The 27,669-nt window shown below is 44.0% G+C and overlaps 1 protein-coding gene across 3 annotated transcripts; it reads left to right on the top strand.

Moving 5' to 3' along the window:
* Positions 1-287: 287 nt before the first annotated feature.
* grid2ipa (glutamate receptor, ionotropic, delta 2 (Grid2) interacting protein, a) lies at positions 288-27,669 on the top strand. 3 transcript variants are annotated; one of them, XM_076752448.1, is made up of 23 exons: positions 288-664; positions 2,180-2,433; positions 2,547-2,879; positions 2,968-3,122; positions 12,277-12,552; positions 13,567-13,652; positions 13,860-13,929; positions 14,478-14,774; positions 15,947-16,098; positions 16,288-16,449; positions 16,965-17,071; positions 17,181-17,328; positions 18,350-18,681; positions 19,925-22,372; positions 22,514-22,601; positions 22,845-22,934; positions 23,102-23,298; positions 23,381-23,536; positions 24,307-24,393; positions 24,518-24,647; positions 24,818-24,936; positions 25,038-25,202; positions 26,072-27,669. In XM_076752448.1, the coding sequence occupies exons 1-23, from the start codon at positions 583-585 to the stop codon at positions 26,150-26,152; spliced, it is 6,015 nt and encodes a 2,004-aa protein (XP_076608563.1). In that variant the 5' UTR covers positions 288-582; the 3' UTR covers positions 26,153-27,669. The 3 variants fall into 3 exon arrangements, with proteins under 3 accessions (XP_076608563.1, XP_076608565.1, XP_076608564.1); XM_076752450.1 differs by lacking the exons at positions 288-664; positions 2,180-2,433; positions 2,547-2,879; positions 2,968-3,122 and adding an exon at positions 4,373-4,494; XM_076752449.1 differs by lacking the exons at positions 288-664; positions 2,180-2,433; positions 2,547-2,879; positions 2,968-3,122 and adding an exon at positions 7,341-7,798.

Here is a 27,669-nt window from a genome sequence, read left to right as displayed (position 1 = left end):
CAGTACTGAGGTTAACATAGCCGCTATAATCAGAGAAGTGTCCCTGGCTGGTACATTACAGTTTCTGGGTCAGTCCTCAGCCCTCTGAGGGGGCCCCATCCACATGAGCAACCGAGGAAGACAGAGAGGGAGAGAGAGAGAGGGAAAGGTATTTATAGAAAAATGGGGCTTCGCAGTACCTTTTCTCGCAAAGAACCATTTCAGGACCAAGTGAGCGTGTCCCAGTTTTCTGAAAGTCGCTCAGCCACAGGGTTTGGACTGAGACTGAGGCTGGACCGCCTCAACCAGGATGGAGAGCCTAGCTCTCAGATGCTCTCCTCTATCCTCAAGCCTTCCTCTCATCAGCTGCACACCGCTGGTTCTCTGATTGAGAACAGGGGGAAGCATTGGCCCACATATCCTACAGATGTGACCCTTTAGGTGCACTTGATTTGCCTAGTTGGGTAGGGGCTTTTGGGGGGCAGTGAGCTCAGGTGAGGAGCAGCAAGAGGGTGTCCAAGGGCGCTCTTTGGCTGCGTAGACCTCCAGGCCGGGGGTGAAAGGAGGCTGGCTGGAACGTGCCCTGCCGCAAGCCGGGCAAGGATGAGGCGTTTCCTGAGCAGAAAGGGCCGCTTCTCCCTGCGCCAAAGCAAGTCCGGGACCCGGAGTGCCTCCAAAGATTTCTGTAAGTCCATTTCTCTGAATCATGCTTTTTTACATGATGTTCATGAAATGCTTCATCTGCTGGAGGTGAGATAAAGAGCAGAGCAGAAAGGAGCTGAGGTCGGGTATTTGGAGCGCAGGCTGGAGAGAAAAGGACAACAAGAAGTCTCATCTGTGTGCCGCTTGTGTTCTGCTGGGGAGAAAAGATTATGATCCACAGCTCCATGGCAGTGATTTCCCAGTCTATTGTAGATCCTTAATCAGCTTCAGTTTGATGTTTCCTTTCAGCGGGCTGACACCCAGTTCTGTGGCTTTTTGAGTCTTTGAATTTGGTACATGTTTTATTCACTCAGCCACATCTCACCCTGAATCTTTAGCCCTGTGCTCCACTAACATCTCTTTCTTTGCATTGAAACAGATCTGGCATTCCTACTTTTCTTTGCAGAAGTCTTGCACAGAGTTATTTTGTCACTTCTCCTGCACTTTTTTGATACTTTTCTTACTTCTTGTCTCTAATTTAGTCTTTCTCCATCTATTTGGCGTCTCCTCTGTCTCCATCTTTCTATGATTAATAACCAAAGGAGAAACAGCACTGTGATGGATGACTGGAATTGTTTTTGTATCTGCAGTTTTATAATGTATCTTGCACTCTGTCATATAGGTGAAGGTGAAGTTTTCCCTTCTAATTTTGCACTTTGGAGTTGTTTTTGTCATACGATTCAATCGAGGTTGTTGGCGGGAGTTTCAGTGTTGACTTGAGGCAAACATGTTTTATCAAATAACTTACATTCAGGTCGTTTCTACTTTTACACAGAAGTCTGATTCTGCTACAATGAGTGTGAGGATCCTGGTTACACATGTGTGAAGAAGACAAGAGAGCAGGGGAAAAAATATTAGAAATGATCATTAAACCAGTAAACTAAGTCAACAGTTAACAAAGGTGTGGTGGATTCTCAGTTTGTGATCCAGAATATGATGCGAGATTTGGGCTTTTTGTTCAGAAATCTGCAGAATACATCATGATGTAAACCGACCAATCCCTAAAATGTCCTACATATACATCTTTGACGTATCCAGATGGCTGTAGATGACAGGAGAAGAAGTCAAGTGAGCCTGTTGGGACACTTTCTGCTGCAGCAGAATGAGGCCAGTGACCAGGGGAAGGCCAGCAGGTCAACATGTGGGCTGGATACCAACAGTCAGAAATAACCACCTCTTTTCCCAATTTTTCCCTTTTTGCTGGCGCTCACCTTACCTTGATGTAGCTTCTGTGTCTGTATATTTGTGGCTTCATTAAGTAGACCAGTGTACCTGCTGCTAGGCTACAGGAAGGCAGCCCCCTCCCTGAGGTGCCCTATTTAAACCAATGGACCGTTTGACCTCCATTTTACAACCTGCTTGTCTGTATGAGCAGCGTGCACCAGATTAACAATGTTCCTGCAGTCTAATACGACAATCTATATCATACAAGCAGTAAAACATTTCACCCCACAATTAAAAACCCTTTGCCTACCGACGTCTTCTGTCCGTACTGCAGACCTCGGCCTCCCAGCCACCAATCAGAACTGGCCTGAGGCGTTTGGCTTCCGGTTGGGTGGCACTGGGCCCAGTTACATCCTGTCCGTGGTGGAGGGCAGCAGCGCCTACCTCGCTGGCCTGCAGCCAGGGGACCAGGTGGTGGACATCGAGGGCCAGGACGTGACCAACCTCAGCACACCGGCCCTGATTGCTCTGGCTCAGACCCTCAAGACAGTGCCCCCCAGCATTGGAGTGGTGTCTCGGATCGAGCAGGTCAGCTGACATCAAATAACCCATATTGTACACTAAAAACACGTAACATTTCAGCTGTGCAGTGGTGCAAACAGCCCTGAGGTGGCAACCATGCTTTTTACCCCCTTCCTCAGATTGACATCACTCCTGGCCCAGATGGCCGCTTTGGCTTCACCATCGTTGGAGACAGCCCTCTGATGGTGGAGGACTGCATGCCTAACGGTCCTGCTGGTCGCAGTGGCCTCAAGGCCCGGGACTATGTCATGGAGGTCAACGGGATCCCAGTGAAACACCACGAAACGGCGGCGGCCATGATCAAAGCAGCTCAGGGCCGGCCTCTGCGTCTAGGCGTGCTCAGTATGGCCCGGCGGCCCAAGCGGCTGAGCAGCAGCATGAGGGTGTTGTCACAGAGTGGGGACAGCGTGAGGGAGAGCCGCGCCCACAAGGCCATGGAGTTCAACAAGAAAGTGGGTGTGACATAGATGCTTGCTTCAACTGATATTTATTTGTTTAATGGATGAATATTTCACGCCTGTGCATTTATTTGTCCGTCAGGTAGAGGAAGTGCTCGGGGAGGAACCAGATGTGAAGGAACAGCTGTTTGAGGTGCTCAAGCAGTACGCTGCTGAGAGGGACGTGGAGAATCTGGCTGAGGCCCTGCCCGACATCTTGATCACGGAGGAGCACCAACAGCTGATTGACAGCGTCAGGTAGCCAATCCGATGCTCAGATATGCTTTCGGCGACAGACACAAGTCTCATAGTCCCTCTCATGCAGTGATTAAAGAGGCCTTGTCAGATATAAGGGAATCTCTTCAAACTGTTTTGTTCCCCCTCTCCCTCTGCACTAAAGCAGATTTCTCCGGCTTTACATCTTGTTTCAGTATCTGTCACTGCCAGTGATGCAACCAGGACAATTTATTAATGTTTTAGCTAACAGTGCTGCTTCCAGTCTCAACTCTCACAGGGTATACAGTATGTGTTTGTCAGGAGCTCTGCTTCAGTGCTTACGTGCACGAGGAAGTAACAGAGATGTTTATCTTGTTGGGAAAGTTACAGCTTAATGACCAAAACACTAAAAGTCTTTTTAGATTGATCATTGATAAATAGGAAGTGCTAAAACTGTAAATTAGTGGATGTGAGCACAACTTTTAACTGTAAAACATTAACAAAACATGAGCATCTATTAACAGGCTAGCAACACATTCCAACTAATTCAAATTCTCAATCAATGATTAACCTTTTTTTTGGAATACAGAAAAAGAGCCAAAAACTAATGCATCATAATCAATCTTAATCCAGGACGAGTGGGAAATGATTAGAAAACAAGGCTAACCGTAATGAGGCTCTGGCTGTGTTATACACGTCAAATAGTTTTCTCACAATCGCTGCTTTTGACAATGATTGTAAAAGTGATCTAAAAGTTCAGCTGTGGTTCAGCCTTACATGACAGTCGGGGCACAATGAGGAGAGTAAAAACCCCTTAACTGCTCCATGAAATCAATATTTTTGGTGAAATATGAGGTGAAATATGAGGTTTACATCTTGAGCACATCTGAATATGTTTGGCCTGGTGTAAAGCAGTGCAGTAAAGCAGCTGCCCTCGGGTGCTTGAAAGTCACTTTGTTCGTGTTTCAGGTGCAGCACACAAGGGCATGGTTAGAAATTCACCTCAGAATATTGCATTTCTTCCTCCTCAGCACTGATCAGAAAATCAAAACCCAAAACACAATACCTCTGCACACACTTGCAATTCATTTTGTCAGCCCCCCCCCCCGATCTTTTCCTCTCACTTTGACTTTCTCTCTGTTGGTCTCTTTCTTTCCCATTCCTCCCTGTCAGCTGTGATGCACTCTTTGATACACACACCAGTTTCAGTGGATGCGCTTTATTCCCTCCTCTGCATACTCTCTCAGCTGCTGCAGCCAGTTTGCTGTTGGTGGTTGAGATATGCACACATACAGTACGAAAACAGAACAACATGCAGATGCTCAGGCTGCATGCACGCAGCACTGTTCCTCACATGCACGCAGTCCTTGCTTTGAAGTTCAATGCTGGGAGAAATCATGAATTGCTGCCTCAGGTGAGTACTGAAACTACTTGACGTTGCACATTTTGTAACAGTTGTAGCATGTAACTGTTCATCAAGTTTGGTGTCAAAGCGTTCTCTGGTGTCCGCCATACGTGGCCATTTATGATTGGTCATGAATTAAGCTGTAGTGCAGTTAAATCATTCTATTGTGGCAGTCTTGAAGCAATCAATCAGCGTTCACATATTCCAGTGACTCATTTTCAGGGAGCAGTCCCTTCTCCTTCCAGCTACAAAACAAAGCTGTGGTCCAACCATCTCGGTTTCCTCCGACACAGCTGTCTGTATCCCAGCTTTGATAGCACATTTCCTTCCTTAGAAAGCTGCCTGTAAAAATGCTTTGTAATGTTTGTTTTTGCTCGGGCTCCCATTAATTATGTATTCTTTGGATCCATAGAGGACTGGGAACTGTTTCCTCACCTTTGGGCTGTGAGAAAAGTACAGTAACTCTCCCAATAAGAGTCTGAATCTCTCTTAAGATAAATCCATTTCAGATAGCAGTAGTTACCCATAAATCTACCCTGTTGGGATTAGGTGTACTGTGACCTTGACAGGCTTCAAAGCAAAGTTTTTCCTCTTCTCTTTGTGTCTGCCTGCTGTGTCATTCTGTTGTCATCATTATCAGCGCCGTATGTGCTGTAATTTTGTTTCTCTATGCCAATTAGGCTGCACAAATCTTGCAGGCTATCGTGGGGCTTGCATAATCTAGAAAGGGCTAAAAAACGTATTTATGTTCCAGGTTTGGAATAGCCCTTGATGTTTACAGCAGAATCTGGTGATCATGTTTCTGTGGCAGGAGCCTCGGGGAGTTTTGCTTTCAGGATGTCCATGAGCCATGCCTCAGGGTGGTGTTGGTGGACATGGCTGCTGCAGAAAATGAGATGTCCCAGGTGTCTGGGGAAAAATGCAGTGTGGAAGCTCTCCGTTCTTGGGGAAATGTGTTGCTTGTGACGGTTTTTAATAGGCTGCTTCTTTAGGTTTTGCCATGCTGGCGGCATGACTGTAGGGATGGCAAAGTCAGCCGGCCCACAACTTTGGTCCAGATTGAAATATCTCAACAGCTATTGGTACAGCTACATGTAATATTTCCTCTTTAAAATGCCTAAAAACTACTGTACATACGTTATATATTCTGTTGAATTTGTACGTACAGTATCCCAAATGTTTTCAACAATACTCAAAACCAGAAAGAGAAATCTGATTTTATCCAACGGTGTGTTTCATTTGGTCATCTGTCAGTGACGACACAGGAAACATCAGATGACATATGAGAGAATGAGGAAGGAAGTCAGTGAACGGGACTCAACGCAACATGAATAAAAATTTAATACATTACCTCATCTGTGAACGTGATCCCATGCTACTTCATGGCGCCATCAAACTGTCTTTTTTTTTTTTTTTTTGTTACATTGTTTTGATTATGAATGAATTATGATGAAATTACATGAACCATTTTCTTTAAACCTGCAGCATGTTAGCGTGTTGCTTAGCAAGCGTTAACATGCAGTTCAAAGCGCTGCTGTTCCTAAGTACAGACTCAAAGAGCTGCTGCCATGGCTTTAGACTCTTTGTTAAGATGCAGAGTGAGAGCTAGTCTGACTATTGTCCGTTTTCTCCGTTTCAGTTTAGTACCCTGTGGCTCCTGATCACAGTGCTCAGTTATTATTCCCAGCAGGATTACGACCCGTTGACTAAGAGATTACGAAAAGACAATAACACATCATATGAGCGGTTGTCAGTGATGCCAGTGTTGTCATTTGAGGTGTGGAGAATCAATGTGTCTGCCGCTGAGGCTGAATCTCTCTCTTTTATTCAGCCGCTGTCTCCGCCCCCTATTTCTGTCTCCCAATCTGTCTGTCTCCCTCTGCCTCAATCACTGTCACTTCCTGCGACAGTCCCACACGCATATGAAAACCCTCCACCCGCATCACGTCGGTCCAATAATTTAGAGGTCGTGTATGAGAGGATGTCAGGTGTGCTTAACAGCCTTATGAAGTTACCTCATCTGCATGCCTTGTAATACTTGACCAGCTGGGCCACACTCCGCTCAGTCTGCCTGTGTCCCCTCTCCGATTTGCCTCGCCCTCCCACAGGATGCGTTCTATTTTTAAGCAGCCTATTTCTTTTAATAAATTCTCTCTTAGGTTTCTGACGCACTTGCCAGTGTCGATTCTTAAACGGCTGTAAAACCCAGGGGTTAGCGAGTGCCTGAGCACTTGAAAGTTATGCAAAAAGATCATGTATCTGGAGTGTCATTAGAGACAGTCTTGGAACGCCTATTAGCTCTTTTGTTCATGCCGTTCTGCAGTGTTATGGTAATTGAATGGAATTATCGTGAAAAGTAGGCCTTTGGCAGTGTATCTGTATATAGACTTAAAAGGTTTTTAATTAATTACACTGATGCATTCTCAACCCAGGATTAAGGACGCAGTGCAGTTATTTTCTTTTCTTTTTCCTTATTTTCTGAATACCAGAGTGTTTTTGTTTCTTATAGATGTTTTGTGAATCAGTCAAGTTGTTTTGGGCTGGAAATGCTTGCATGCATTTGGATAGTTGTCGCCATGCTTGTAGAAATAAGTGTTATGGATGCTGCAAGTGAGCATGTGTCGCTCAGACTTGACTGTCAAGGCTTCTGTTCGTTCACTTGTGCACATTGTTGGTTCTTGCACACTCACACAGTCATTGTGCTGACCTGCCTATGAAATTCCACAGGGGCTCTCCTCACTTCTCTCCTCTCTCCCTCCTCACTTACTCCTCTGTTCAACTCATTCTTTCCTTCCTCCTCCACTGAGGGAAGAGAAGATTTGTCACTCTCTTACCTCTTACTGCCGTGTGATGGATGACTCGGTGATGAGGATTATCCTTTGACTGTGACCGAGAAGACTCCCCTGTGGTGACCTTGACCCTGGCGTCTTTGGGACAAAAGATGGGGACAAAGGAAGAGTGCTGCCCCAAACATGAAGTTGGAGAACAGCTGATGATGCTGCCTGAGGATGTTTTGGAGGTGTGGAGGGATGTGGACCACAGCCACTCTACCAGTTTACTCCCTCCCTCTCTCTCATTCTCTCTCTTTCTTCACCTGGCTGCTTTCCGAGCCTACAGCAAGCGCTCTTGAGATCCAGGACACCTTCCCTTTTCACATCTTCTTCCCGCTTTGTCCGGGAGTTTGTTTGTGCAAACTAGATGGGGACTCATCGAGATACAGGAGAGGCATTTGCATTGCTTAACTGAGCTCAGGCACTTCCTCAAAGCCCCAAAGAGCCATGGGAAGGGATAGGAGCCTTTCCAGACACTTTCGGTATGGCACTTTTCCTTTGATCTCAGCAGTGTTTGCTGTGCTTTGTCGTTTGTGCTGACTTGTGTCTGAAGTTGCTGAAGTATTGTTGTGCAACTGCTCTCTGTGTATTTGTTATCAGGGTTTGTATTGATGATTTTTTTTTACACTTTTTGTCAGCATGTGAAAATCTGAAAGTCTGTGGTGTCCCTAAATTTGACTCCGGCATGGGAAACTTGACGAGCCAACTACTCGATTTCAGCAAAAGTACTGCTGATAGTTCTTTCTTGTTATATTCTCGTTTCTGAGACTTTTTCCATTTGAACCAGCGCCTCAAGCCAGGCTTTGTGTTTGCAAATTCATAACTGGCCCAGCTGTCAAACTGGCTGATCAGAAGTGGGTCTGATAATAATGGTTCTTGCGATGAGTTTCCCAGCTGATTGCAATTGTCATTCATCCCTCTGTGAGCTGTGTCCTTGATCCACCCCTCCTTCAAACCTAATTATAGACTCCTCTCGCCCTCCTTATAATTGAGGGCATCCCAAAGCCTACATCCAACTTCAATGGAGGAAAGCTGTGAAGTTTCTGCTCACATGTTTTGGCCGTGTTACAAGATTTGACAAGGGAAATATTCTTTGACTGAGGTTGTGACATGACAGAGAGCTGTTTGTAACGATAGAGTTATTAGAAATCAATAGCTGATAGAAGGAAATAGAGCCAGGCCCTGAGACTGTCATAAATACTCAATAAATGGCCCTATTCTGTTTAGCTTTCCCTTTCCGCCGTTTGTCTAAGCAACCATGGTGATGTATGAGTGTTGTTTGGGAAAGTTCTGTGGCCTACATAGCCTGCTTCATTCCCAATAGTTACATGACCCTGGCCTAGAAAGAGCTCTACTTCTCCACTTACTCTCTTTTCTTGTCTCTCGCTATGTGGTATTTTACTGCGTGAGTCTTGTATCTATCTCTGGAAGTGTTTCTGCCAGTCTTCATATCAATCCATGGCGTCTGACAGCTTGCCTGCTTGTCAGTCTTTCACCATCATCTGACGCTTTCTTTCTCTGTCATTCACTTTGCCTTTCTATGGATGAAGCTTACCGAATGTGGATTTTTTACTATTTAATGCTGTCATGCTATGTCTCTCAATAGAATCCTCGTAGTTCTCCTTTGCTATACAAACCCGATCCTCAGTTCAAAGCAGGCTGGTGTAGCAGACGAGCATATAGCAGCCTTTGGGGAAGCTTTGACTTTTTGTTGCATTAATAAAACTCAGCACTTAATCACTGTCACCTACTTAGACTGCTCCCTTGGCTTTTATTTAAATGGATGTATCCATAGAAAGCAAATGAAGTAGTATCTATGGAAGAGATGATCCTTAACCAGTTTTGTGCTGATACAGTTTCTACACACAGATACACATTTGCCTTTTCTGACCAAACTCACACCAAAACCTTAACTAATTGAACCAAACTGACACGTTTTCTAACCATATCTGTACATTAAGCAAAGCCAGGACTCCTAACTTCATCTATAGTTTGAAGAGACAATGAATCAAGATAAGCCTTCGTTTTTTTCACCCTGCCATCAACCGATTGCGTTGTTTCACAGAACAACATTGTAAAATCAATGGCACGTCCACTTCCAGAAGATTGAGATCATCAAAGCCACAGAGATATATGATTGTATATCATGATCATAGCTATGGTTTGTAATGAAGTCAGAGTTTAACATAAAAGTGAAATAAAAGGGGGCCCAGGATTGATCCCTGTGGAACACCACATAATGAATTCATTGTTTTTGACACATGTAGATAGTTGATGAAACTATCACTTTTCCAGTCTTTCTAAGAGAATAGTGTGATTGACAGCTTTGAATGCAGTGATGAGATCAGGAAACACGAGGATAAACATATCTTTTCCAAGTCTAATCAGGGCTGTTCTTCCTGTCACAAGTGGGTTTCAAGTTAGGGCTGCAGTCACTGGATCAGAAGCATCCAGACTGTGCCTCTTTAAACGTGGCCAAATTACAACATTTTTAGTGCTTTAATTAATTGCATTGTTTGACTTTTTTGTGACATATCCGTTGTCGCTGTTGTAAGGTCATTTACAAAGTAGTTGCTTATGACACAAGCCGTGTTTCCACAGATGACTAAACTCAGAAGAAATGTTATATGCCAATCGGGTGGCACACACACACAAACCCAAACACACAATGAATCAGCAGTTAACTCCTATTGTATGACTGTAATGTGTGTGTGTGTGTGTGTGTGTGTGTGTGTGTGTGTGTGTGTGTGTGACTCCACAGGGTGGCAAATCAGGAGAAATGTTGTGGAAGGGACAAACTGTACTGTTGCTGCAGTGCTATGGACTTAATGCTATTTAGGGACAATTGCACTTGCAATATACTGCCATCAATGAGATGCAAGTGTGTCTATAATTGGAGACAAGGATTGCAAAGCAGAAAATCTGGCTTGTGATATTTATAATCTTTGTTTGATCAAATGCAGCCCATAACTAGATTTAGAAATCCATGCAAATTAGTCCAATAACCAAAACATGTTCCATAAGAGTCCCATTTGTCTAAAATGGTAACTAACATCACTTAAATGTGTGTTTATATTACACCTACACACAGACTGGCTTTGGATGTGGTCTCAGGTTTTATTGGATGCGAGGGTGTCCAGAACAGCTATAAAGGTGTGTTTGTGTGCACATGCCTGCAAAAACCTGTGAAGTTTAGTGAGTCAGAATTATGTCTAGGTAAGAAATTCGCAGGACCGAAAGATCTGTTAATTTTGGATTGTAACATATTAGTATGGGGGCAGCTCAGCTTAAGCGTCACTCTTATTTCAAAGCCAATACTTTCAGTGCGTTTTTGTGAAACTACTGAATAGAAAAATCATCTAATCTTTGCTTCCTAACAATGTTCCCAAATGTACCTGCAACACTGTGATGACTTTGAAAACCAAACCGCACCGCTGAGCTTTATTCTCAACAGTAGCGCGTGAGTAAGGAGATGTGCAGTGTATCTGGATGCACATTGGAACCGGTGCACTCTGAAAAAGCAAAGCGCTCTTTTCTCCTCTGCACAGTGGAAGTACTCAGGAGATTCATGTTGAAGACGTAGAGATACAGAGAGGCTTGCGTTGAGGATGGTGGCAGCATCGTTTTGTAGGCGGGATGGGGAAGAATATGCAAAAGAGAAAAGGAACAAATGAGGTGCGTGTACATGGCTGTGAGATGGAGGGTTGCCTGTGTGTGTGCACAGATAAACCACAAGATAAAAGAGAAAGAAAAATGGGAGAAGGTGCCCTATATTTAAAGGAAAAACACACCCTAAAACAGTTTTCAAATAGAGTTATTGGCAATGATTCTTCCATTTCTGGGTCATTTTTGTTGTTTTGTTATATAATTTCTTCTTCTTCTTGCAGATAATTGGCCAGATACAAAACACATGCAGCAGACAGCACAGTCACAAGAGAGCTTATTGGTAGAAGACATTTCAAGCAGTGTAGAACATCAGTGGTAAATGTCAGGTTCGTTAGTCCCCAGGAAACAGACAGGGAAGGCTGCTTTCTGTACAGTTTAGAACAATGTGCTGATGTTGGATAATCTCACAGGGAGAAATATGTCATAGAGGGGCAGCAGTATCAGTTTGTTTCATCTGAAATACAAGCCGTCTTTGAAGAGTATGATGCAGCCAACACTACTTGTTCTCTCTCCAGCCTTGTTTTATTGACTGGACAGCTTCTTTTCATCTACATGCATGCAGCACACAAAACAGACTGGAGGGAAGTGGGTGCACCACACCCACAAAACCGCCACTGGAACACCCTAAATATCATAAACCAATATCAAAGAGTATCTGAGAGTGGGTTTTTTCCTTTAAGAAGAAAGGAAGTCATTGGGAGTTGATTATGGGAGGGGAAAATAACATTATAGCAGGAGGAGTGGAGCGCTTCCTCCCAGAGGTGGCTCTGAGCCTCCTCCTGTTCGCGTGTATGCTGTGAGCTGTCACTATGCTGAACACTCTTACCTGCAGCTGCTAATGTGACAGGACCACACAAACAAAGCTCGTCTCTCGTCTCTTTCATTCTCTCGCACCCACACACACATGCATACACACAAACTAATGTTGGACCAATCCCTTCTACCTGCCTCAGCCCTCCCATGAGATGATATGGACTGAACTATTTTTGAACCAATTAAGTGCATCCTGCAGCTGGAACAACACGTAATCAGAGCAAGAATCCCTCTGTTGTTTTGGACGATGGATCAGCATAAAGACTTATGGATTTTGTGGGGATTTTTGCTGAATAACTACTTTGGTGCAATTTTCTTGTTTCTTTTTCTGTAAACCCTTTCAGTGTGTGTGATACTGATCTTATGTAGAAATGGTCTTTCCAGCCGCAGCACACAGGAGAAGCTGAACTGGACGCCTCTGCTTTCCTTGAGTTTTTCCTTGTCAATCTGAGGTTGTGTCTGATCCCACAATGTTTGCCAGGATCTTCATTCCCAAGAAGCACCGGGAACGCTTTGACGAGGTGGTCTCCCAGAGCCTGATGAGCCGGCTCAAAGGGCGAAGCTTCAGCGACCCCAGTCGTAACCACCTACGCCGCAGCCGGAGCGAGGATCACCCTGAACGCCTCCTGGTCTCCACCCGTGCCAGTTCAGTGCCACGCACCCACGCAGAGGAAGGCGTGGTCCCCCCAGCCCGCGGCATGCGCAAGACCACCTCACTTATAGCTGGGCACTCCAGCAGCACCACCACCAACTGCAGGTCTGTATTAAGTGTCATGTGCTCATCCTGCCTTTTTACATCCTGAGTGTTTTGGCCTCAGCAGCAGTCGCAGCGTTTATTTCCCATTAGCTGCACTGTGCACGTCATTTTTAGCTTTCAAAGAAAAACCCTTTTCCTAAAATAACACCCTCTCTCTTCTTACGTCGGATCAGATTTATAACCCCTCCGCATGAGAGCTGCTTTGACAGGTCTTCTTGTGGAAGCATGGAATTGATGTGAATTAAGATGAGTAGGAGTTAAGTGAAAAATAGACCCTTCAGTGGGAAAGCCAATGGGAAGATAAACCCGTTTACACAGTCATGCCTGTTCATGTGCTATGACGTTGTTTCCTGTCGTCTTTTTATGAATTGATGACAGTTTATTCTGTGCTCGGATAACAAAATCCAAATGGATTAAAAGATATTTAAAAAACAAACATGTGAACAACATGACAGCAAACACCCCGTCACTATCTCTTGAAACTGTGCCCCCAAGAAACAGCTTATCTCTTATTCGGCTCCGGTTTCTGAGGATGTGATACAGCTCCCTTGGGATGTACTGTCCATATGTAAGTAGGGTTGTTAATGCAGGATGTGAATATGAAATAGTCTGCTGAATATGGAAATCTGCAGGAGGTCACAGATGGCCTCAATTTCTTTCGAGTTGAACAGAGGAACTTAAGTTACTTAACTTTAAGAATTAAACTGGATTATTTGCCTCATTATAAAGTTTTGAACGCTGCGAGCAATTAGCTATGTATATATAATGGATTCTACCACCCTTAATCAAGTCTCCAGTGTGTCATATTTACTAAGTTTAACAGAGTTTTTATGGCAACCCATACATTTTTATATTGTAGAAAATTCTAAGCGATATCAAAATCATGTTTTAACCACACAAATTCAGCAGTTACTTTAGAGACAGCTGTGTATTTTACCAGCTTCTCTTTTACTTCATAGGGTCTGGTTATTCCTCTGTCCTATCATTAATCAAAGCTCAAATTTGTCTCTTCAGGACAGTCAGAGTGTGTAAGGGCAACATGAGTTTTGGCTTCACTCTGAGAGGACATGCTCCAGTGTGGATTGACTCTGTCATCCCCGGTAAGTGAAAGTCTGTGTGCGCTTGTGCTGCTTTGTGTGTGTTTGAGTGTAAAGGATCAAACATTTTGTCATATTAGTTAGTTATTACGTTGTATTAGCACTGTTATTACATTTAACAGTGCAATAATTCTTTATAACGTCTCTACCGATGTGCCATTCTTTTAATGAGGAAATGATCAAATCAGACTTCTCTTTCTCCTTCTGCAGGAAGCCCAGCAGACAAGGCAGGCCTAAAGCCAGGAGACCGCATCCTGTTTCTCAATGGACTGGACATGAGGTCGAGCTCTCACCTGTGTTAACATCACAACCTTGTTGCTAATTTGTGTCCAAACTGCATAAAATTGTGATTTTTTTTCTAAATCTGACTGAATAGAAAAGGACTCAGTTGATAAGTAAACATAAATAGAGTCGTTCAGTTCCCCTGCTGAAGATGTTTTGTAGTTTGTGGAGCTGACACAGTTGTTGAAGGGAGTGGGGATCTCGTTTGAGATGGAACTGATAGAAAAACAACAGTTAAAAGACAAATAATAATGAAGGAGCTCCCCAGAGAATGTAAAAATGTGTTTATGCTCCAGTATATGTAATGTCCTCTGCGGAAGTTGTTTATTGACACATCAGTAACGTGGAATGACTAATTACTACACTGTAGGAATTGAAACTGTGGCATTGAGCTTCTTTCTAAAACATAATTAGAGCATGCAGTTAAAAGTTTATCACTCTGTGTGTGTGTGTGTGTGTGTGTGTGTGTGTGTGTGTGTGTGTGTGTGTGTGTGTGTGTGTGTGTGCATGCATTCGTCTCCATGTGTACCATGTGTCTGCCTGTAGGACCTCCTCCCATGAGAAGGTGGTGTCCATGCTCCAGGGCAGTGGTGCCATGCCCACTCTAGTAGTGGAGGATGGTCCGCCTACTTTCACCCTGGCAGAGCAGGACCTTGTGGGTGGCGGCGTTCCCACAGAACGCGCCCGCTCCCCTGTGCTCAGCTCCCTGCAGTGGGTGGCAGAGATTCTGCCCCCGAGCATCCGGGTTCATGGCCGCACCTTCGGACAGCAGCTGGAGCACCTGCTGACCATCCAGGAGAGGTACACCATCTGCAAAGCTCTGGAGAACTTCTTCCAGCACAGGTGAGCACAGGGCTGGAGGTCAGGTCAGGAGAGGAGTCAGAGGGTGGATGTGAAGTGATGCAAATAAGACAAGACAACACTGAGAGGGACAGCTGAGCATGTTTCTATTCTGTACTGCTGGGGCCGTTACGGCAAGACACTACAGGTGAGGTGAAACTTCCCAAGTTGATTAGTTACATTAAGACAATAATTTTTTATATTATGCGTTTTCTGACGTTTGAAGTTTGAATATGCAAATGAACCATTATTATATATGCACAAATTTGCATACATTTCCAGAGCAGAAATCTGAATGCTGGATAAAGTCAGGTTCATTTCACTTTGCTAACATATGTGAATCAAAGGTTTTTCCAAAGGGAAATTTGGATATCTCTTTTTATCACTCCATACATCAGAAAATTCTGTCAAAAGACATTAAAAAAATAAATTTTGCCATGTTTTTCGGAATAAAATGTTATATAAATCAGGCTATGAATTATATATGAACAGGGCCTTCTGTAAAAGCCTTCAGAATATGCTGTAGATGAATAAAACTGGGACGTTTGGTGTGTGTAAGTGCTACTGAAGTGGAGGTTTCTGGCTCAGAGTATGAGAAAAAAATTCATTTTGAGAAAACAGCCTTCCAGTATATGTGTTGTAAAATTCCATACATTGTGACAACAATGAGACACAGCAGGTGAATAGAGTAAAGATAGATATCGCCATGAAACATCCCCAGGTGATGACTTACATTAAGACAATTCTTTTAATTTTATGTCTATATATGGAAACAAGGCAATAATTAATTAAACGTGTGCTCATTTTCATGCATTTCCACCACATAAATCTTTTTGAATGTTTTCTTTCTTCTAATCTGAAAGAAGACATGTTATGTATGTGAAACAGCCCAAAATCTCAAAATTCACCAATGCTTGAAAAAGTTTTTTGTCTGCTGTGTCTTGCTTTTTGAGCATTTACACTAAACCACTGACTCACATGTAAAGTTACCATGAAAATTTACATTTTACCCTCCTCATCACAAGTAAACTTGCCCTTGTGTGTAAAATCGGAGGAGTGCCCTGTTATCCTGTGTCCAGTTTCCTGCATTACATGGGTGACCGCACCCGTGTGCTGTGATTGGACAGCCAGGTGATCTCTGTCGCCTTGCCTGGCCTGTGTTTCCATGGCAACAGGAACGTTGACACTCTGATCGTGGATGTGTTCCCGGTGCTGGATACGCCGGCCAAACAGGTGATCTGGCAGTTTGTTTACCAGCTGTTGACGTATGAGGAGCAGGAACACTGCCAGAGCAAGATCTCGCGCTTTCTTGGATACAAAGCGCCAGGTGTGTGCACGCATTTGTCCTTTTTGATTCTTTTGAGATGTGTGTGAGTATGAATGAGAAGGGGTTTGTGTGTGAGATGGACGCTGTCATAGGGGAATAAATTCACTGGTTCAGATCAACCCAGGTGCTGCAGCCCTTCATACACCTTTGCCTCTTCCTCTGCATTGCCAATATGTGTGTGTGTTCCAGTTCCACCACCACCACCACCTCCTCCCCCTCCTCCGGAGCCCGAGGTTGCCCCCGAGCCCCATCGACGTAGCAGCTCCATGAGGGTGACAGGGACCACGTACAGGAGCAGTGTGAGGGGACGTAGCTCTGATGACCTGGTCATTGGCACACACTTGGGCATGGGTACAGAACTTCATTATCTTCATCATCGTCCGTAGCAGCAGTAACACTATGACCACCATGATTCTTATTGCCATCATCACTTTTGTTACTTTCAGCGTTCTCATTATCCTCATTGTCATTATAAACACAGACCTTCCATTTTTTTTGTATCACTGTTTGCTTTTGTTTGCGACTGACAGCTTCTTTTACACGACCAGTGTGGTTCATACTAGTGCAGTTCAAACTGTACATTTTCTACAAGCTTTCATATACTGAAAAATAGTGTAACAAATTCCCACGTACCCAAAATCGTTTGGTTGGCTCCTCCATTACTGGCCCAAAGACAATCTGATCACTGCTAACTGGAGCTGATTGTCGGCCCAAATCAGCACAAGCCCACATTCTAAAAAGTAGGCCAGAGCTGGCTCTTTGTTAGTCCTCTGGTGTGAGAACACAGTCAGATGTGCTCAGCTACAGTCTGCTAACTAGGCTACCTGGGTTGTATTTCAGTCATGCTAACAGGTGTATTGTCATAGGGCTCCGTGCAGAGCCAATGCTGGAGACGGGGATGAGGTTGGCTCCGGGAGAGAGACAGTCAGGAGACGGTACTTCCCTTCCCGAGACTCCCAACAACCTCACCAATGTACGTACCAAGGCCCGTCCTCACGGGAAAAGATGTATCAGCGTAGGAGTCATCCTCATTAGGGCAAGAGGTCTTACTCTGGTTTCTTTGTACATTTCCACAATACAAGCTGTCGGCAGTGTATGCTGAACTGGAGAACATGTATTCAGCCAAGAGGTCCAAGTCTCTGAAGAGTCGTCCTCCTCCTGCCCCTGAGAGTTTGTTGGATCTGGAGCCTCCCTCGCGCACGGCCTCCCCGACAATGCATGCTAACACAGGTAGCTGAAAGTAGAAATGTTACACTAAGCTTATAGCAGCTGGAATTCCATTCAACTGATATACCGTATAAAATGACGACCTGACTGATCTACTGTGTGTATGTGTGTGTGTGTGAGTGAGTGTGTGTATGTGTGTGTATAAGAGATTGTGGATAACAAAGTGTTTAAAAAGTACTGCAGTGCAACAGTGATAAATCCCAAGGTAGCCAACCCATTTCTGACTCAAGTGAATATCCTTGAATTTTACACTGACACAGTTTTTCTGATTTCATGCTGTAATAAATACACAGCATAGCAGAGTCTCAAAGCAACCTACTGCTCTCGATCTGTTGCAATGTGGCTGCTATGATTAGTTTCGTTAGATTAGGGCCTGAGGAGGAAGGGTCAGAGCTTGTCTCCCTACAAAACCTGCAGATAGGGATGCAGAGCGTACTCGTGAGAGTAAGGCAGGGACGTGCTCACGTTCAGTCTACATCAGGCAGGGCCAGGTTGCGGTGAAATAGGTAGTCAAATATAGTCTAGAAATACCGAACCTCATAAGGGGGACATGGTGATGGTGGAAGTGGAACTAGAAAACACACAATTAAAGACCCCCAACAATCAAAAATGTGTTTTCTGCAAGGGTTCCTCTGGGAGACATGTTCAGAGCCAAATTTTCCGAATGCAGAACTTTTTACATTTTTCCATCGTAGAGGGAAAGACTCTTATTACTACGATTTTGTTACATGTATGTGTACTTTGTGAACTCTTCAGAGTTTCTAAAGGCAAAGTGTGTAGATATGTTTGATTTGAGAAAAAAAAAAACAATATTGACTAGTTCATTAAAGGCAAAGTATTTCTGTGCTTCTTTCTAAGACCTGATGACACTTTACTGAATTTATTAACTTGTCAGAGAGTGCCATTGATCGCCTTTTATGATCTATTTAAAAAAGAGACGTTTTTGTCAGGCATTGCACCTAAATGATGCTCCAGAAATGTAGCCATCATTATGTAACTGTACGTCTGTACGTCCTTTTCTCAGGCAGCCGTAAAGGCCCCCCACCCCCTACATCCTGGCCGGAGCCTCTCCCCAGCCCCCCTGCAGCCCAGTTCTATCCATCAGGGCTGACAAGCCAGACCAGTGGGGAGTCTAACCCCTACATCAGCCTGGACAGCCCCCCTCCATCACCTCCAGAGCCCCCCGACTACCCATCCAGTCCCCCCACCCACCGCAGCGCCAAGCGGCGTTACACCTTCTCCAAACCGCCGCGCTCAGAAGACACAGATCGCTTTCTGGATGCACTGAGTGAGCAGCTGGGACAGCGGGTGGCCATCGTTGATGACTTCCTGACCCCTGAGAATGACTATGAGGAGGTAGAGTCACAGGACTGCATGTCTTATGTGAAATAATAATGCATAAGAGCTGATGATTTGACTACTACTGATATGTATCCAGTTATCATGTGCAGATGTTATCAGCTCTCACATGTTTTGAGTGTAACAACCTGAATCATTAACTTCGTGCTGCACCCTCCAGATTGTTTTACTGTTACTCAGCACAAAGGAACATAAGACATCAGAGGAATGATCTGCTCTGTTAGGTGTAGAAAGAAAAAAACAAATGTGTATCAGCTGCATTTAGAAACATTTCTCTCTATCAGGGTTTATGTGGTAGCTGAACTAACACTGAAAATGAAAAAACATTCATTACCCAGAAAGTTATATCTACACACAAAGTTGTTTGTTTTCCACATACAGCCAATTCTCACTTACACAGCAAATCCACAAGCCAATACTCATAGTGTTTCTTGTTTAAATACCCATGAATCCATAGTTTCTGGTGCTTGCTGGTTAATTCCCCATGGTACAGCACACTGATTCCCTGTGATACTCAAATGTAAGACCTGCAGCCAAATGTAAAATAGGACAGATCCTTGAACGCACATACACATACTCTCCTGTCTAAAAAAGAAATCAAGATTCAGAATGAAGCTGTTAAGAAAAGAATATTTTGTGTAACATTGCAATACAAACAGCCTCACCTAAGAAATACCAATAGATTTCTTTCCCTCTCTGTTGTCAACCCGTTTGACCTCAAATGTAAATAAAAGAGTGTTTAAAACATGGCATTAAAGCCTGCAGTCAGTCCTGAATTTATTTACAGGTCGAACACACCGACTGACACAAAAACTGAATGAGAGTTTTATACATGATTTGCCACAAAACACCTTGTTCACTGCTTGTGATTGGAGGAATCTTAGAATCTCATAGAATAAACCATTTTGTGGACAGAAGTACACAAGCTGCCATCAAAGCTCTCATCAAACCTCCACCATAAGTGTTTGTAAGGATTTCATGTTGTAACCACGTTTGTACTGGCTTTTGCAAAGAGATACGTTCAGGAGATCCTGTGCACTCGGTCCAGTTTTTATAAACATCTGTGTGTATTTTAAGGTTTAGCATTTGGGATAGAATAAACTCCCTTCTGTTTAAACCATTAAAAAGAATCAACACATTTTTCATCAACTCATCTAGATTGACAAGCATAACAAAAGATTTTTAGAAGTTATCTTTTGACATTGAAGGCCTAATGAGGTGTAATTGGTGTTAATGCCAGGATATTGTGCAGATGGGCTTCCCAGATGAGGAGGATGAGGATAATGAAGAGGAGCTGGGTGTGGACGAAGATGAAAATGGAGGATTTGTGGCCCCAGAGCTCAGCAGCCCGAGTGATATTCAAAGTAGTAGTGGAGAAGAGAATGCTTCCTCCCTCACCTACTCTTCCTCCTCTGACCATATCCCTCCGCCCCCAATGACTCCTCCGCCACCCCCACCGGTTCAGTTCAATGACCCGCCTCCTCCTCCTCCAGCACCTGCACAGACTCAGTCTCAGCACCAACAACAGCAACAGCAGCAACCGATCAGTTACACCCCTGAACACTCCCCAAGAGCGTATGTGCCCATCCGCCGGAAATCTGGCCCCCCTCCTCCACCTCCACCCCGTAGTAATCCACCACCAAAACGCCACTCCTTACACAAAGTCCTGCCCACAAGAGAGGAAATACAGGTCCATGCTACCATACAAGAGCTAAAAGCCTATCAAGAACAGCAAGTCTACCAAGAACAACAAGCCTACCAGGAAAGACAAGCCTATGAGGAGCAACAAGCATATAAGGAGAGGCAGGCCTTTGAGGAGCAAAAAGCCTACGAAGAACAGCAACTGTTCCAAGAGCAGCAACTGTTCCAGGAACAACAGGCCTATCAGGAGAAACTTTTCAAAGAGAGACAGGCTTATGAAGAGCAAAAGGCGTATGAGGAGCAAAAAGCTTTTGAGGAGCAACAACTGTACCAGGAGCAACAAGCCTACCAAGAAAGACAAGCATATGAACAGCGGCAAGCCTACCAAGAACAAAAAGCGTATGAACAGCGTCAAGCGTATAAGGAGCAGAAAGCATTTGAGGAGCTTCAAGCCTACCAGGAGCAAAAAGCTTATGAGGAGCGTAAAGCTTATGAGGAGCAAAAAGCTTATGAGGAGCGTCAAGCCTACGAGGAGCAACAAGCATATCAAGAGCAACAGATGCAACAGATCTACCAGAGCCACCACTCGATGCCTAACCAGCCAACGCAGCCGAAAGCCCACTCACCACTGCCTCTCCAACAACTCCACCAGTCCTTACCCCCCCTCCCCTCTCCAGACTCCACCCATCACCACTCTAACCATCCTCTGTACATGATGCGCCAAGCACAGCAGCAGCCGGCACACCAGAGTCATCACCACAGACGTCAGTCCCGTTCAGCCCCATCTCCACACCAGCCGGCACCCCAACCAACAGCCCACCACAGCCAACAAGGTCAGTACTCTGAGGGCATCTACCAAAGCCACCAGGGCATGAGACACCAGCCTCACCATTCCTCTGCGGAGATGCTCCACCAGATACACCCAGCCCCAGCCCACCACTCCTCTGCAGAGATGCTCCATCAGTTGCAACAATCCCAGGCCCACCACTCATCTGCAGAAGTGCTCCAACAGATACAACAAGCCCATGCCCACTACTCATCATCAGAAATGCTCCACCAAGTGCACAAAACCAAGGCCCATCATTCTTCAACTGAGGTTCTGCAACAAGCTCACCAGATGCAACAAATTCAGCCCCACCACTCCTCAACTGAACTTCTCCATCAAGCTCACCAAATGCATCGGGGACAAGCGCACCATTCATCTACTGAGCTCCTCCATCAAATGCACAAACCCCAGGCCCACCACTCCTCCACGGAGCTGCTCCATCAAGCCCATCAAATGCACCAAACTAAGCCACATCATTCATCCACAGAGCTTCTGCATCAAGCCCAGCAAGAGCCTGCCTCACTCCCAGTTCAGCTAAATAGGGACAGCCACTCCCACCAGAGCCGGAGAAGTCTTAAAAGTCATCATCAGACCCAAGTGTCACCGCAAGGCAGACACCAAGAGCAGCAGACTCACCAAACCCATCATCCCCAGCCCACTAAACCCTCTCCCCAAAGACCTCACTCTATCCAGCAGACCCACCACCACTCCAGCACGCCTCAAATCCACCACATCCACCATATGACCCCACAGCCACCTCCGCAGGACTATCAACATCAGATTCATGTCATCCACCCTCCCCAGCAGCCCCACAGGCCTCAGCCCCTTCTCTCCACCTTTCAGCCCCTCCAGCCACACCAGCCCACCCTCTCCACTTTCCAGCCTCTGCCCCAGCACCACCAATCCCAGCACCAAGTGCAGGCTTCCACCCAAGCCACCCGTCCGCAGTCCCAGCCCTCACATCACTTGCTTCAGTCTCCACACCAGCCCCAAACTCAGGCCCACCATAAGCAATCCCATGGCCAGCCCCAGTCCCTCCCCCACTCTCTATCTGACCCCTCAGAGCACCTGGAGCCCCCACCGCCTCCACCCCTACCCCCACCCTGTTCCCCTCCACCCTTGCCCAGGCCTTCACTCACCAGGATGGACTCCAACCACATGAGTGTGAAGAGGTTACGCTGGGAGCAAGTGGAAAACTCAGAGGGGACAATCTGGGGACAGGTGAGCTTCGTGGGGTTCACACATGGGGACCTTAACCCTCTTAAAGTGCAACATAATTTAGATTAGACTTCCAAATTGAAAGTAACCTCACAGCCATGAAATTGTAATTCATGTGGCACCATTTTTGCATGTCTTTGGTAGTTGGGAGCAAATTCTGATTATGAAAAACTGCATGACATGGTGAAGTATCTGGATCTGGAGCTGCACTTTGGGACACAGAAGAGCTCCAGTGAGTATGAGTGGCTGGATGCATATCTGCTGTGCTTTAAATGGAAACATAGCTAGAGATCATAAATTAAAAGGTAAGAAATTGTGGATTAATGAGTGAGCCCTATTCATGTGAAAAGTGTATGGCAAATGTTTTAATCGGAGGTTAAAATTACTTTTCCTAGGATGTTTTTGTTTTGCCCAATTCAGCTCTATGTACCTCCATAACATACGGCCATTTTACTAACACTGGTCCCATATTCAGTGCCCGCTCCAGAGCCATCCCTCCAGCCAGAAACTTTCAAGAAGAAAGACGTGATCGAAATTCTGTCCCATAAGAAGGCCTACAATGCCTGTGAGTATAAAATGAGTGACTAAAAAAAATTCTATGATGCATTCAATATGTGTCTTTATGTCCTATTATGCTATTTTAAAAATATTCTTATTCTTCCTCCTTTTTCTCATTTATGGTTCAGAATTAAGAATTGATAATCCCTGTTCATCTTCCTTGTCAACCTCTAGCCATCCTGATAGCCCACCTGAAGCTGTCTCCCGGGGAACTACGTCAGGTGCTGATGAATATGGCCACTGATCGGCTGGAGCCAGCCCACATCAAACAGCTGCTGCTGTATGCCCCCGACGCAGAGGAAGTCAAAAAATATGAAGAATACAGACAGGACCCCAGCAAACTCAGCGAGCCAGACCAGTTTGTGTTGCAGGTACCGTCAGCTGGTTTGTTTATAGAAGTGGTTGCCTGAATCTGTGCCATTGCCCATGCACTGTATTTGTGTTCTCCATCAGATGCTGTCAGTACCAGAGTACAAGACCCGCCTGCAGAGCCTCCTCTTCAAGTGTTCTCTGCAGGAGAAGACGGAGGAGCTGAGAGCATCTTACGACTGCCTCTACAAGGCTTCGGTGGAGCTGAAAACAAGCAAGAAGCTGGCTAAGATACTAGAGGTAGCTTATTGTTCAGCAAAGTTCACTAAAAAAAGGAAAAATAGCATGTTGTTGTTTACGGTTTGGTTCTGACACACTGCAACAAACAACATCCTACAGTTATCAGATCTAAAGGACCAAAAAGTATGTTCATGACAGTATGCTTAGTTTTTTTCTTGAACTGGAAGGAGACATGCAGTATACTTTCATTTTACTTTGCAGTGAAACAAGACATCATTATTTAATGTTTAAAAAATGCTATCCATGAGTACAACCCCAATTGCAAAAAAGTTTGGAAAAGCATGCATAAAACATAAATAAAACTGTGATCATTTGCTAATCCTATCTGACATAATTCAATTGAAAACACAAAGACAATAAATTACAAAGACAATTTATTGTTTTACCCCATAAATTATTAGACTTGTGTAAATATAGGCTTACTCTGAATTTGATACAGCAACACAATTCAAACAAGTTAGGACAGGAGCAACAAAAGAGTAAAATATAAAAGGTCGACAGGTTAATTGGTGATAGCATCATGATTGGGTATGAAAGGGGAATCCTGGAAAGGCTCAGTCATTCACAAGCAAGGATTGAGTGAGATTCACCACTTTGTGAACACATGATTGGATAAAGGATATTAGTACATGGACTCTGGAACACTTCCGTCTCAGCTCTTTCGAATCAGAGTTGTACGTATGAGAGATGAAAGAATGTGTTGAAAATGTAATGAAAATATGTGGATAAATTTGACACTGTTGTGCTCGCTGCTTTCTGTCTTCCTTTAGTTTGTGTTGGCGATGGGGAACTACTTGAATAACAGCCAGCCTAAAACCAACAAGACCACAGGCTTCAAGATCAACTTCCTTACAGAGGTACATCATATATACAGTAATAGATAAATCAAACATGTGACCAAATGTTTTTCAAAGCAGTCCTTGTTTTCTCTCTCATGGTGTTATACTTGTACAGTCAGTAACTTCGCTGTGTCCTCTGCAGTTGAGCACAACTAAAACAGTTGATGGGAAGTCGACATTTCTACATATTCTGGTCAAATCGTTATGTCAACACTTTCCTGATGTGTTGGATTTCTCCAAAGATTTAACCATGGTTCCTCTTGCAGCCAAAGGTACGTCGATGCATTTCTCTTTGACCTCTGTTCCACGGCTTGAGAGCATTTTAACATATAGAGAGCACTTATTCAGGATTTATGTCACTGATTTTAAGTTTCCTTCCTTCCTTCTTCCTCCATCTATTTTCTTGCTTTGTACACACACATACCTGCCTGTCTGTCTATAGTAAACCAGAGGACGATCACATCGGATCTGAATGATCTTCATACAACAATCCAGGACATTCGCTCAGCCTGTCAGAAGATGCCTGCCACTGCTGAGGACCGTTTCGCTGTGGTGATGAGTGTATCCTTTAGAAGAGACATAAGTGGGCTAATGAAAGGAAAAGACGAATGTAGCGTAAGAGATAATGAAACATTTGTGTCCCTTGACTCCAGTGTGTGCAGAACTTTCTGGAAAACAGTCATCCAGCAGTGCAGTCTCTGGAGTCCCTGCAACAGAGAGCTATGGAAGAATTCAGCAAAACTGCTTCTTACTTTGGAGAAGACGGCAAAGCCACCAACACTGAGGCCTTCTTTGGTATCTTTTCTGAGTTCATTGGCAAGTTTGAGGTGAGTAAGAGAGATTCAGGCATTCAGATAATTCCTGTTGTCACCCTGCAGCCGGTGTGACAGTCAAAACTACATGCTTGTTATCCTCTGTAGCTCCCTCTCAGCCTTCCCCTAAACTATTAAACATAATGGTTTGAAAAAGCCTTCATTTTTCTTCAAACAGCTTGTGATTCACAACTTTAATGGCTGCAGATAAACCCTTGCGCTGTGTCTGATCATTGCCTCATTACTTCCTAGATTTTCTACTCTGCCAGTGTTTTGTTTTTTAGAAAGGCCCATGCAGTGTGTTTGGTAATGAGCACAGCCTGCATTTCATCAAAGATGTAGAGAGAGCTAATAATGAGCTCCATGCAGCAGCAGGACCGGCGTGTTGACATTGAGTATCCAGCACTGTGCTGCAGCCTGGCAGCCCCTCGGGCCTGAATATTTTCCTCAGGTAGCCAGTCATTAAAATTAAACTTTTTTTTTATAAATTCAGCAGCTCAATATGAGGACAACACTCAGATTTATGCAATTAACATTCAGTTTTAATGAGCACAAACTGTTTTCTATGCAGCCTTAATGGACGGAGGTTCAAAGAGCACTAATATTCGTCTTGAAATCAGTTGTACTGTAATTATTGTGCATAAGTGTGAATGATTTTAATGGTTGCAATTTTTGAAGACCAAATGTATTCACTAAATTCTGGACATTTCAGGGCTCAAATCCTTATTATCCAGCACAGATTAAAAGAGCTAACACACAACAGATTAAAAAAAAACAACACAAAATAACCAGAAATAAATATACACGCAACATAACTGAACATTCCACTGAAGCTATTGAAACGTGTGTGTTAGCTGACAAACCCTGTTGTTTCTTTACCACAGAGAGCTCTCAGTGAGCAGCAGGCTGCAGAAAGCCTGAAGAGCCCCAGAAGTCCACGAATGGCCTCCCCACTGGCCTGGTAACACACACACACACACACACACATACACACACTCATATGGAGATGGCTACACAAATACACACACATCCACAGACAAACTGAATATATACAAGCACAAACACACACATGCACACACACCACTCGATGCACAATTTTGAGCAAAAAACAAGATTTTATGTATTAATGGGTTTTTGGTGACTTTAAGGGAGAAACTTTTGCATCAAAGATGGACAACTAAGCTTTATGGCAGTGGTATCGTATCTACTGTTTGTCTTTTCAGAACAAAACAGAGTTAAATCACTAAGACTACTACTTAGAAAATGTCCTTTTTTGGTCGTCAAGGTTTCTCTACTATTTGAAAGATAGTTCCTCAGTAACGTCCAGTAGTTTAAGTTTTCTTTCCCTGAGCCTGAGTTCAGGTCACCTCTGTAAGCGTGTTATTACTGCTCGACAGTCAAATCTTTGATATATATCCATGAATAGGACATAGATTTACAAAAATACACTTTATCCTGAAATAGATATTTAATTAAAATACATTCACTTGGTTGTTTTGAAGAAACCAATAAAGCCATTCTCCTGTTAGTTTACATGTTCTGTATTTTTGTACGCCGCCCACCACACTGAATGTAACATAAGTTCTTTACTAAGTGAGAAAACGCTCGTTGAAATCAGCTGTCCTGATGATGGGTTGTTCCATTTACTCTGTTGTATCTGCCTCACTGTCAGCGGTTTTCAGTTCTAGCCATATAAATGCTTTTTTTTTTTTTTTTTTTCTAAATGGTATTGTTCTTGTATGATACTTAACTTCTAATGCTACTAACCTGTACATATGAGACCATGTCAGTGGGAAGTTGGCACTTACTACTTGTTTTTATAAGAGACAATTTTAACCGTTCCGCGGATCATTTTTAAAGTCATCAATCACAGGAAGTAGAGGTGGGATTATGTGGAGTCGACAGCGGGCAGTGTGCAATATGTGAGTGTTTAGCTGTGTTCCACTGTTAGACATTACCCTCTTTAAACCGTAACAGAGATCTATTGTGTTTGTACTGTACAGAATGAGAGTGGATGTAAACAAAACAGGTACAGCTGCTACGATATACTGTATGAAGCACTTTGTTACCATCATGTATTACCCAAATATTTCTTTTACTGATACCGTCATATGGACCGACCGTAAAGTTCTACCACGGCAGCAATGTGGTTAAGTTAAGCGTAGCAGCATTTCCCATCATTTTCAAGCAGTTAATAATGCAGCATACCAGCTTCTCAGACGTGCCAGTGCTCTGTAAAACATAACGCTTAGTCTCCAAGTGGTGTTTCTAAATAGTAAGGCAAATTATTATGATAAGAATAATGTGTGCAGCTAGTAAACGCTCTGTTTTCTAAAGGTCTAAGTTGCTTTTTTTCTGTTTAAATTACAGAATGTAAACCTTTAAAGCACCGCTGTCCATTTAAGGCCTATAAAGTGTTAAGTCTGTATTTTGTATTGTATGTATGCAATGCTGGCAACTATAAAGAGTGGTATGAAACCTA

The sequence above is a fragment of the Chaetodon auriga genome, chromosome 16, assembly GCF_051107435.1.
Source record: "Chaetodon auriga isolate fChaAug3 chromosome 16, fChaAug3.hap1, whole genome shotgun sequence".
In the NCBI taxonomy this organism is placed as follows: Eukaryota; Metazoa; Chordata; class Actinopteri; order Chaetodontiformes; family Chaetodontidae; genus Chaetodon; species Chaetodon auriga.
The sequence above is the reverse complement of the archived record's forward strand: the minus strand, read 5'-3'. Positions and strand labels throughout refer to the sequence as shown.

What these genes read in the sequence shown, in the direction of transcription:
- grid2ipa (XM_076752448.1), top strand. Translation starts at nt 583, where the DNA reads ATGAGGCGTTTCCTGAGCAGAAAGGGCCGCTTCTCCCTGCGCCAAAGC. An exon ending in CTCAATGGACTGGACATGAG is followed by an intron (nt 13,930 to 14,477) that starts GTCGAGCTCTCA and finishes GTCTGCCTGTAG; the next exon opens with GACCTCCTCCCATGAGAAGG. An exon ending in CTCCCAACAACCTCACCAAT is followed by an intron (nt 17,072 to 17,180) that starts GTACGTACCAAG and finishes CCACAATACAAG; the next exon opens with CTGTCGGCAGTGTATGCTGA.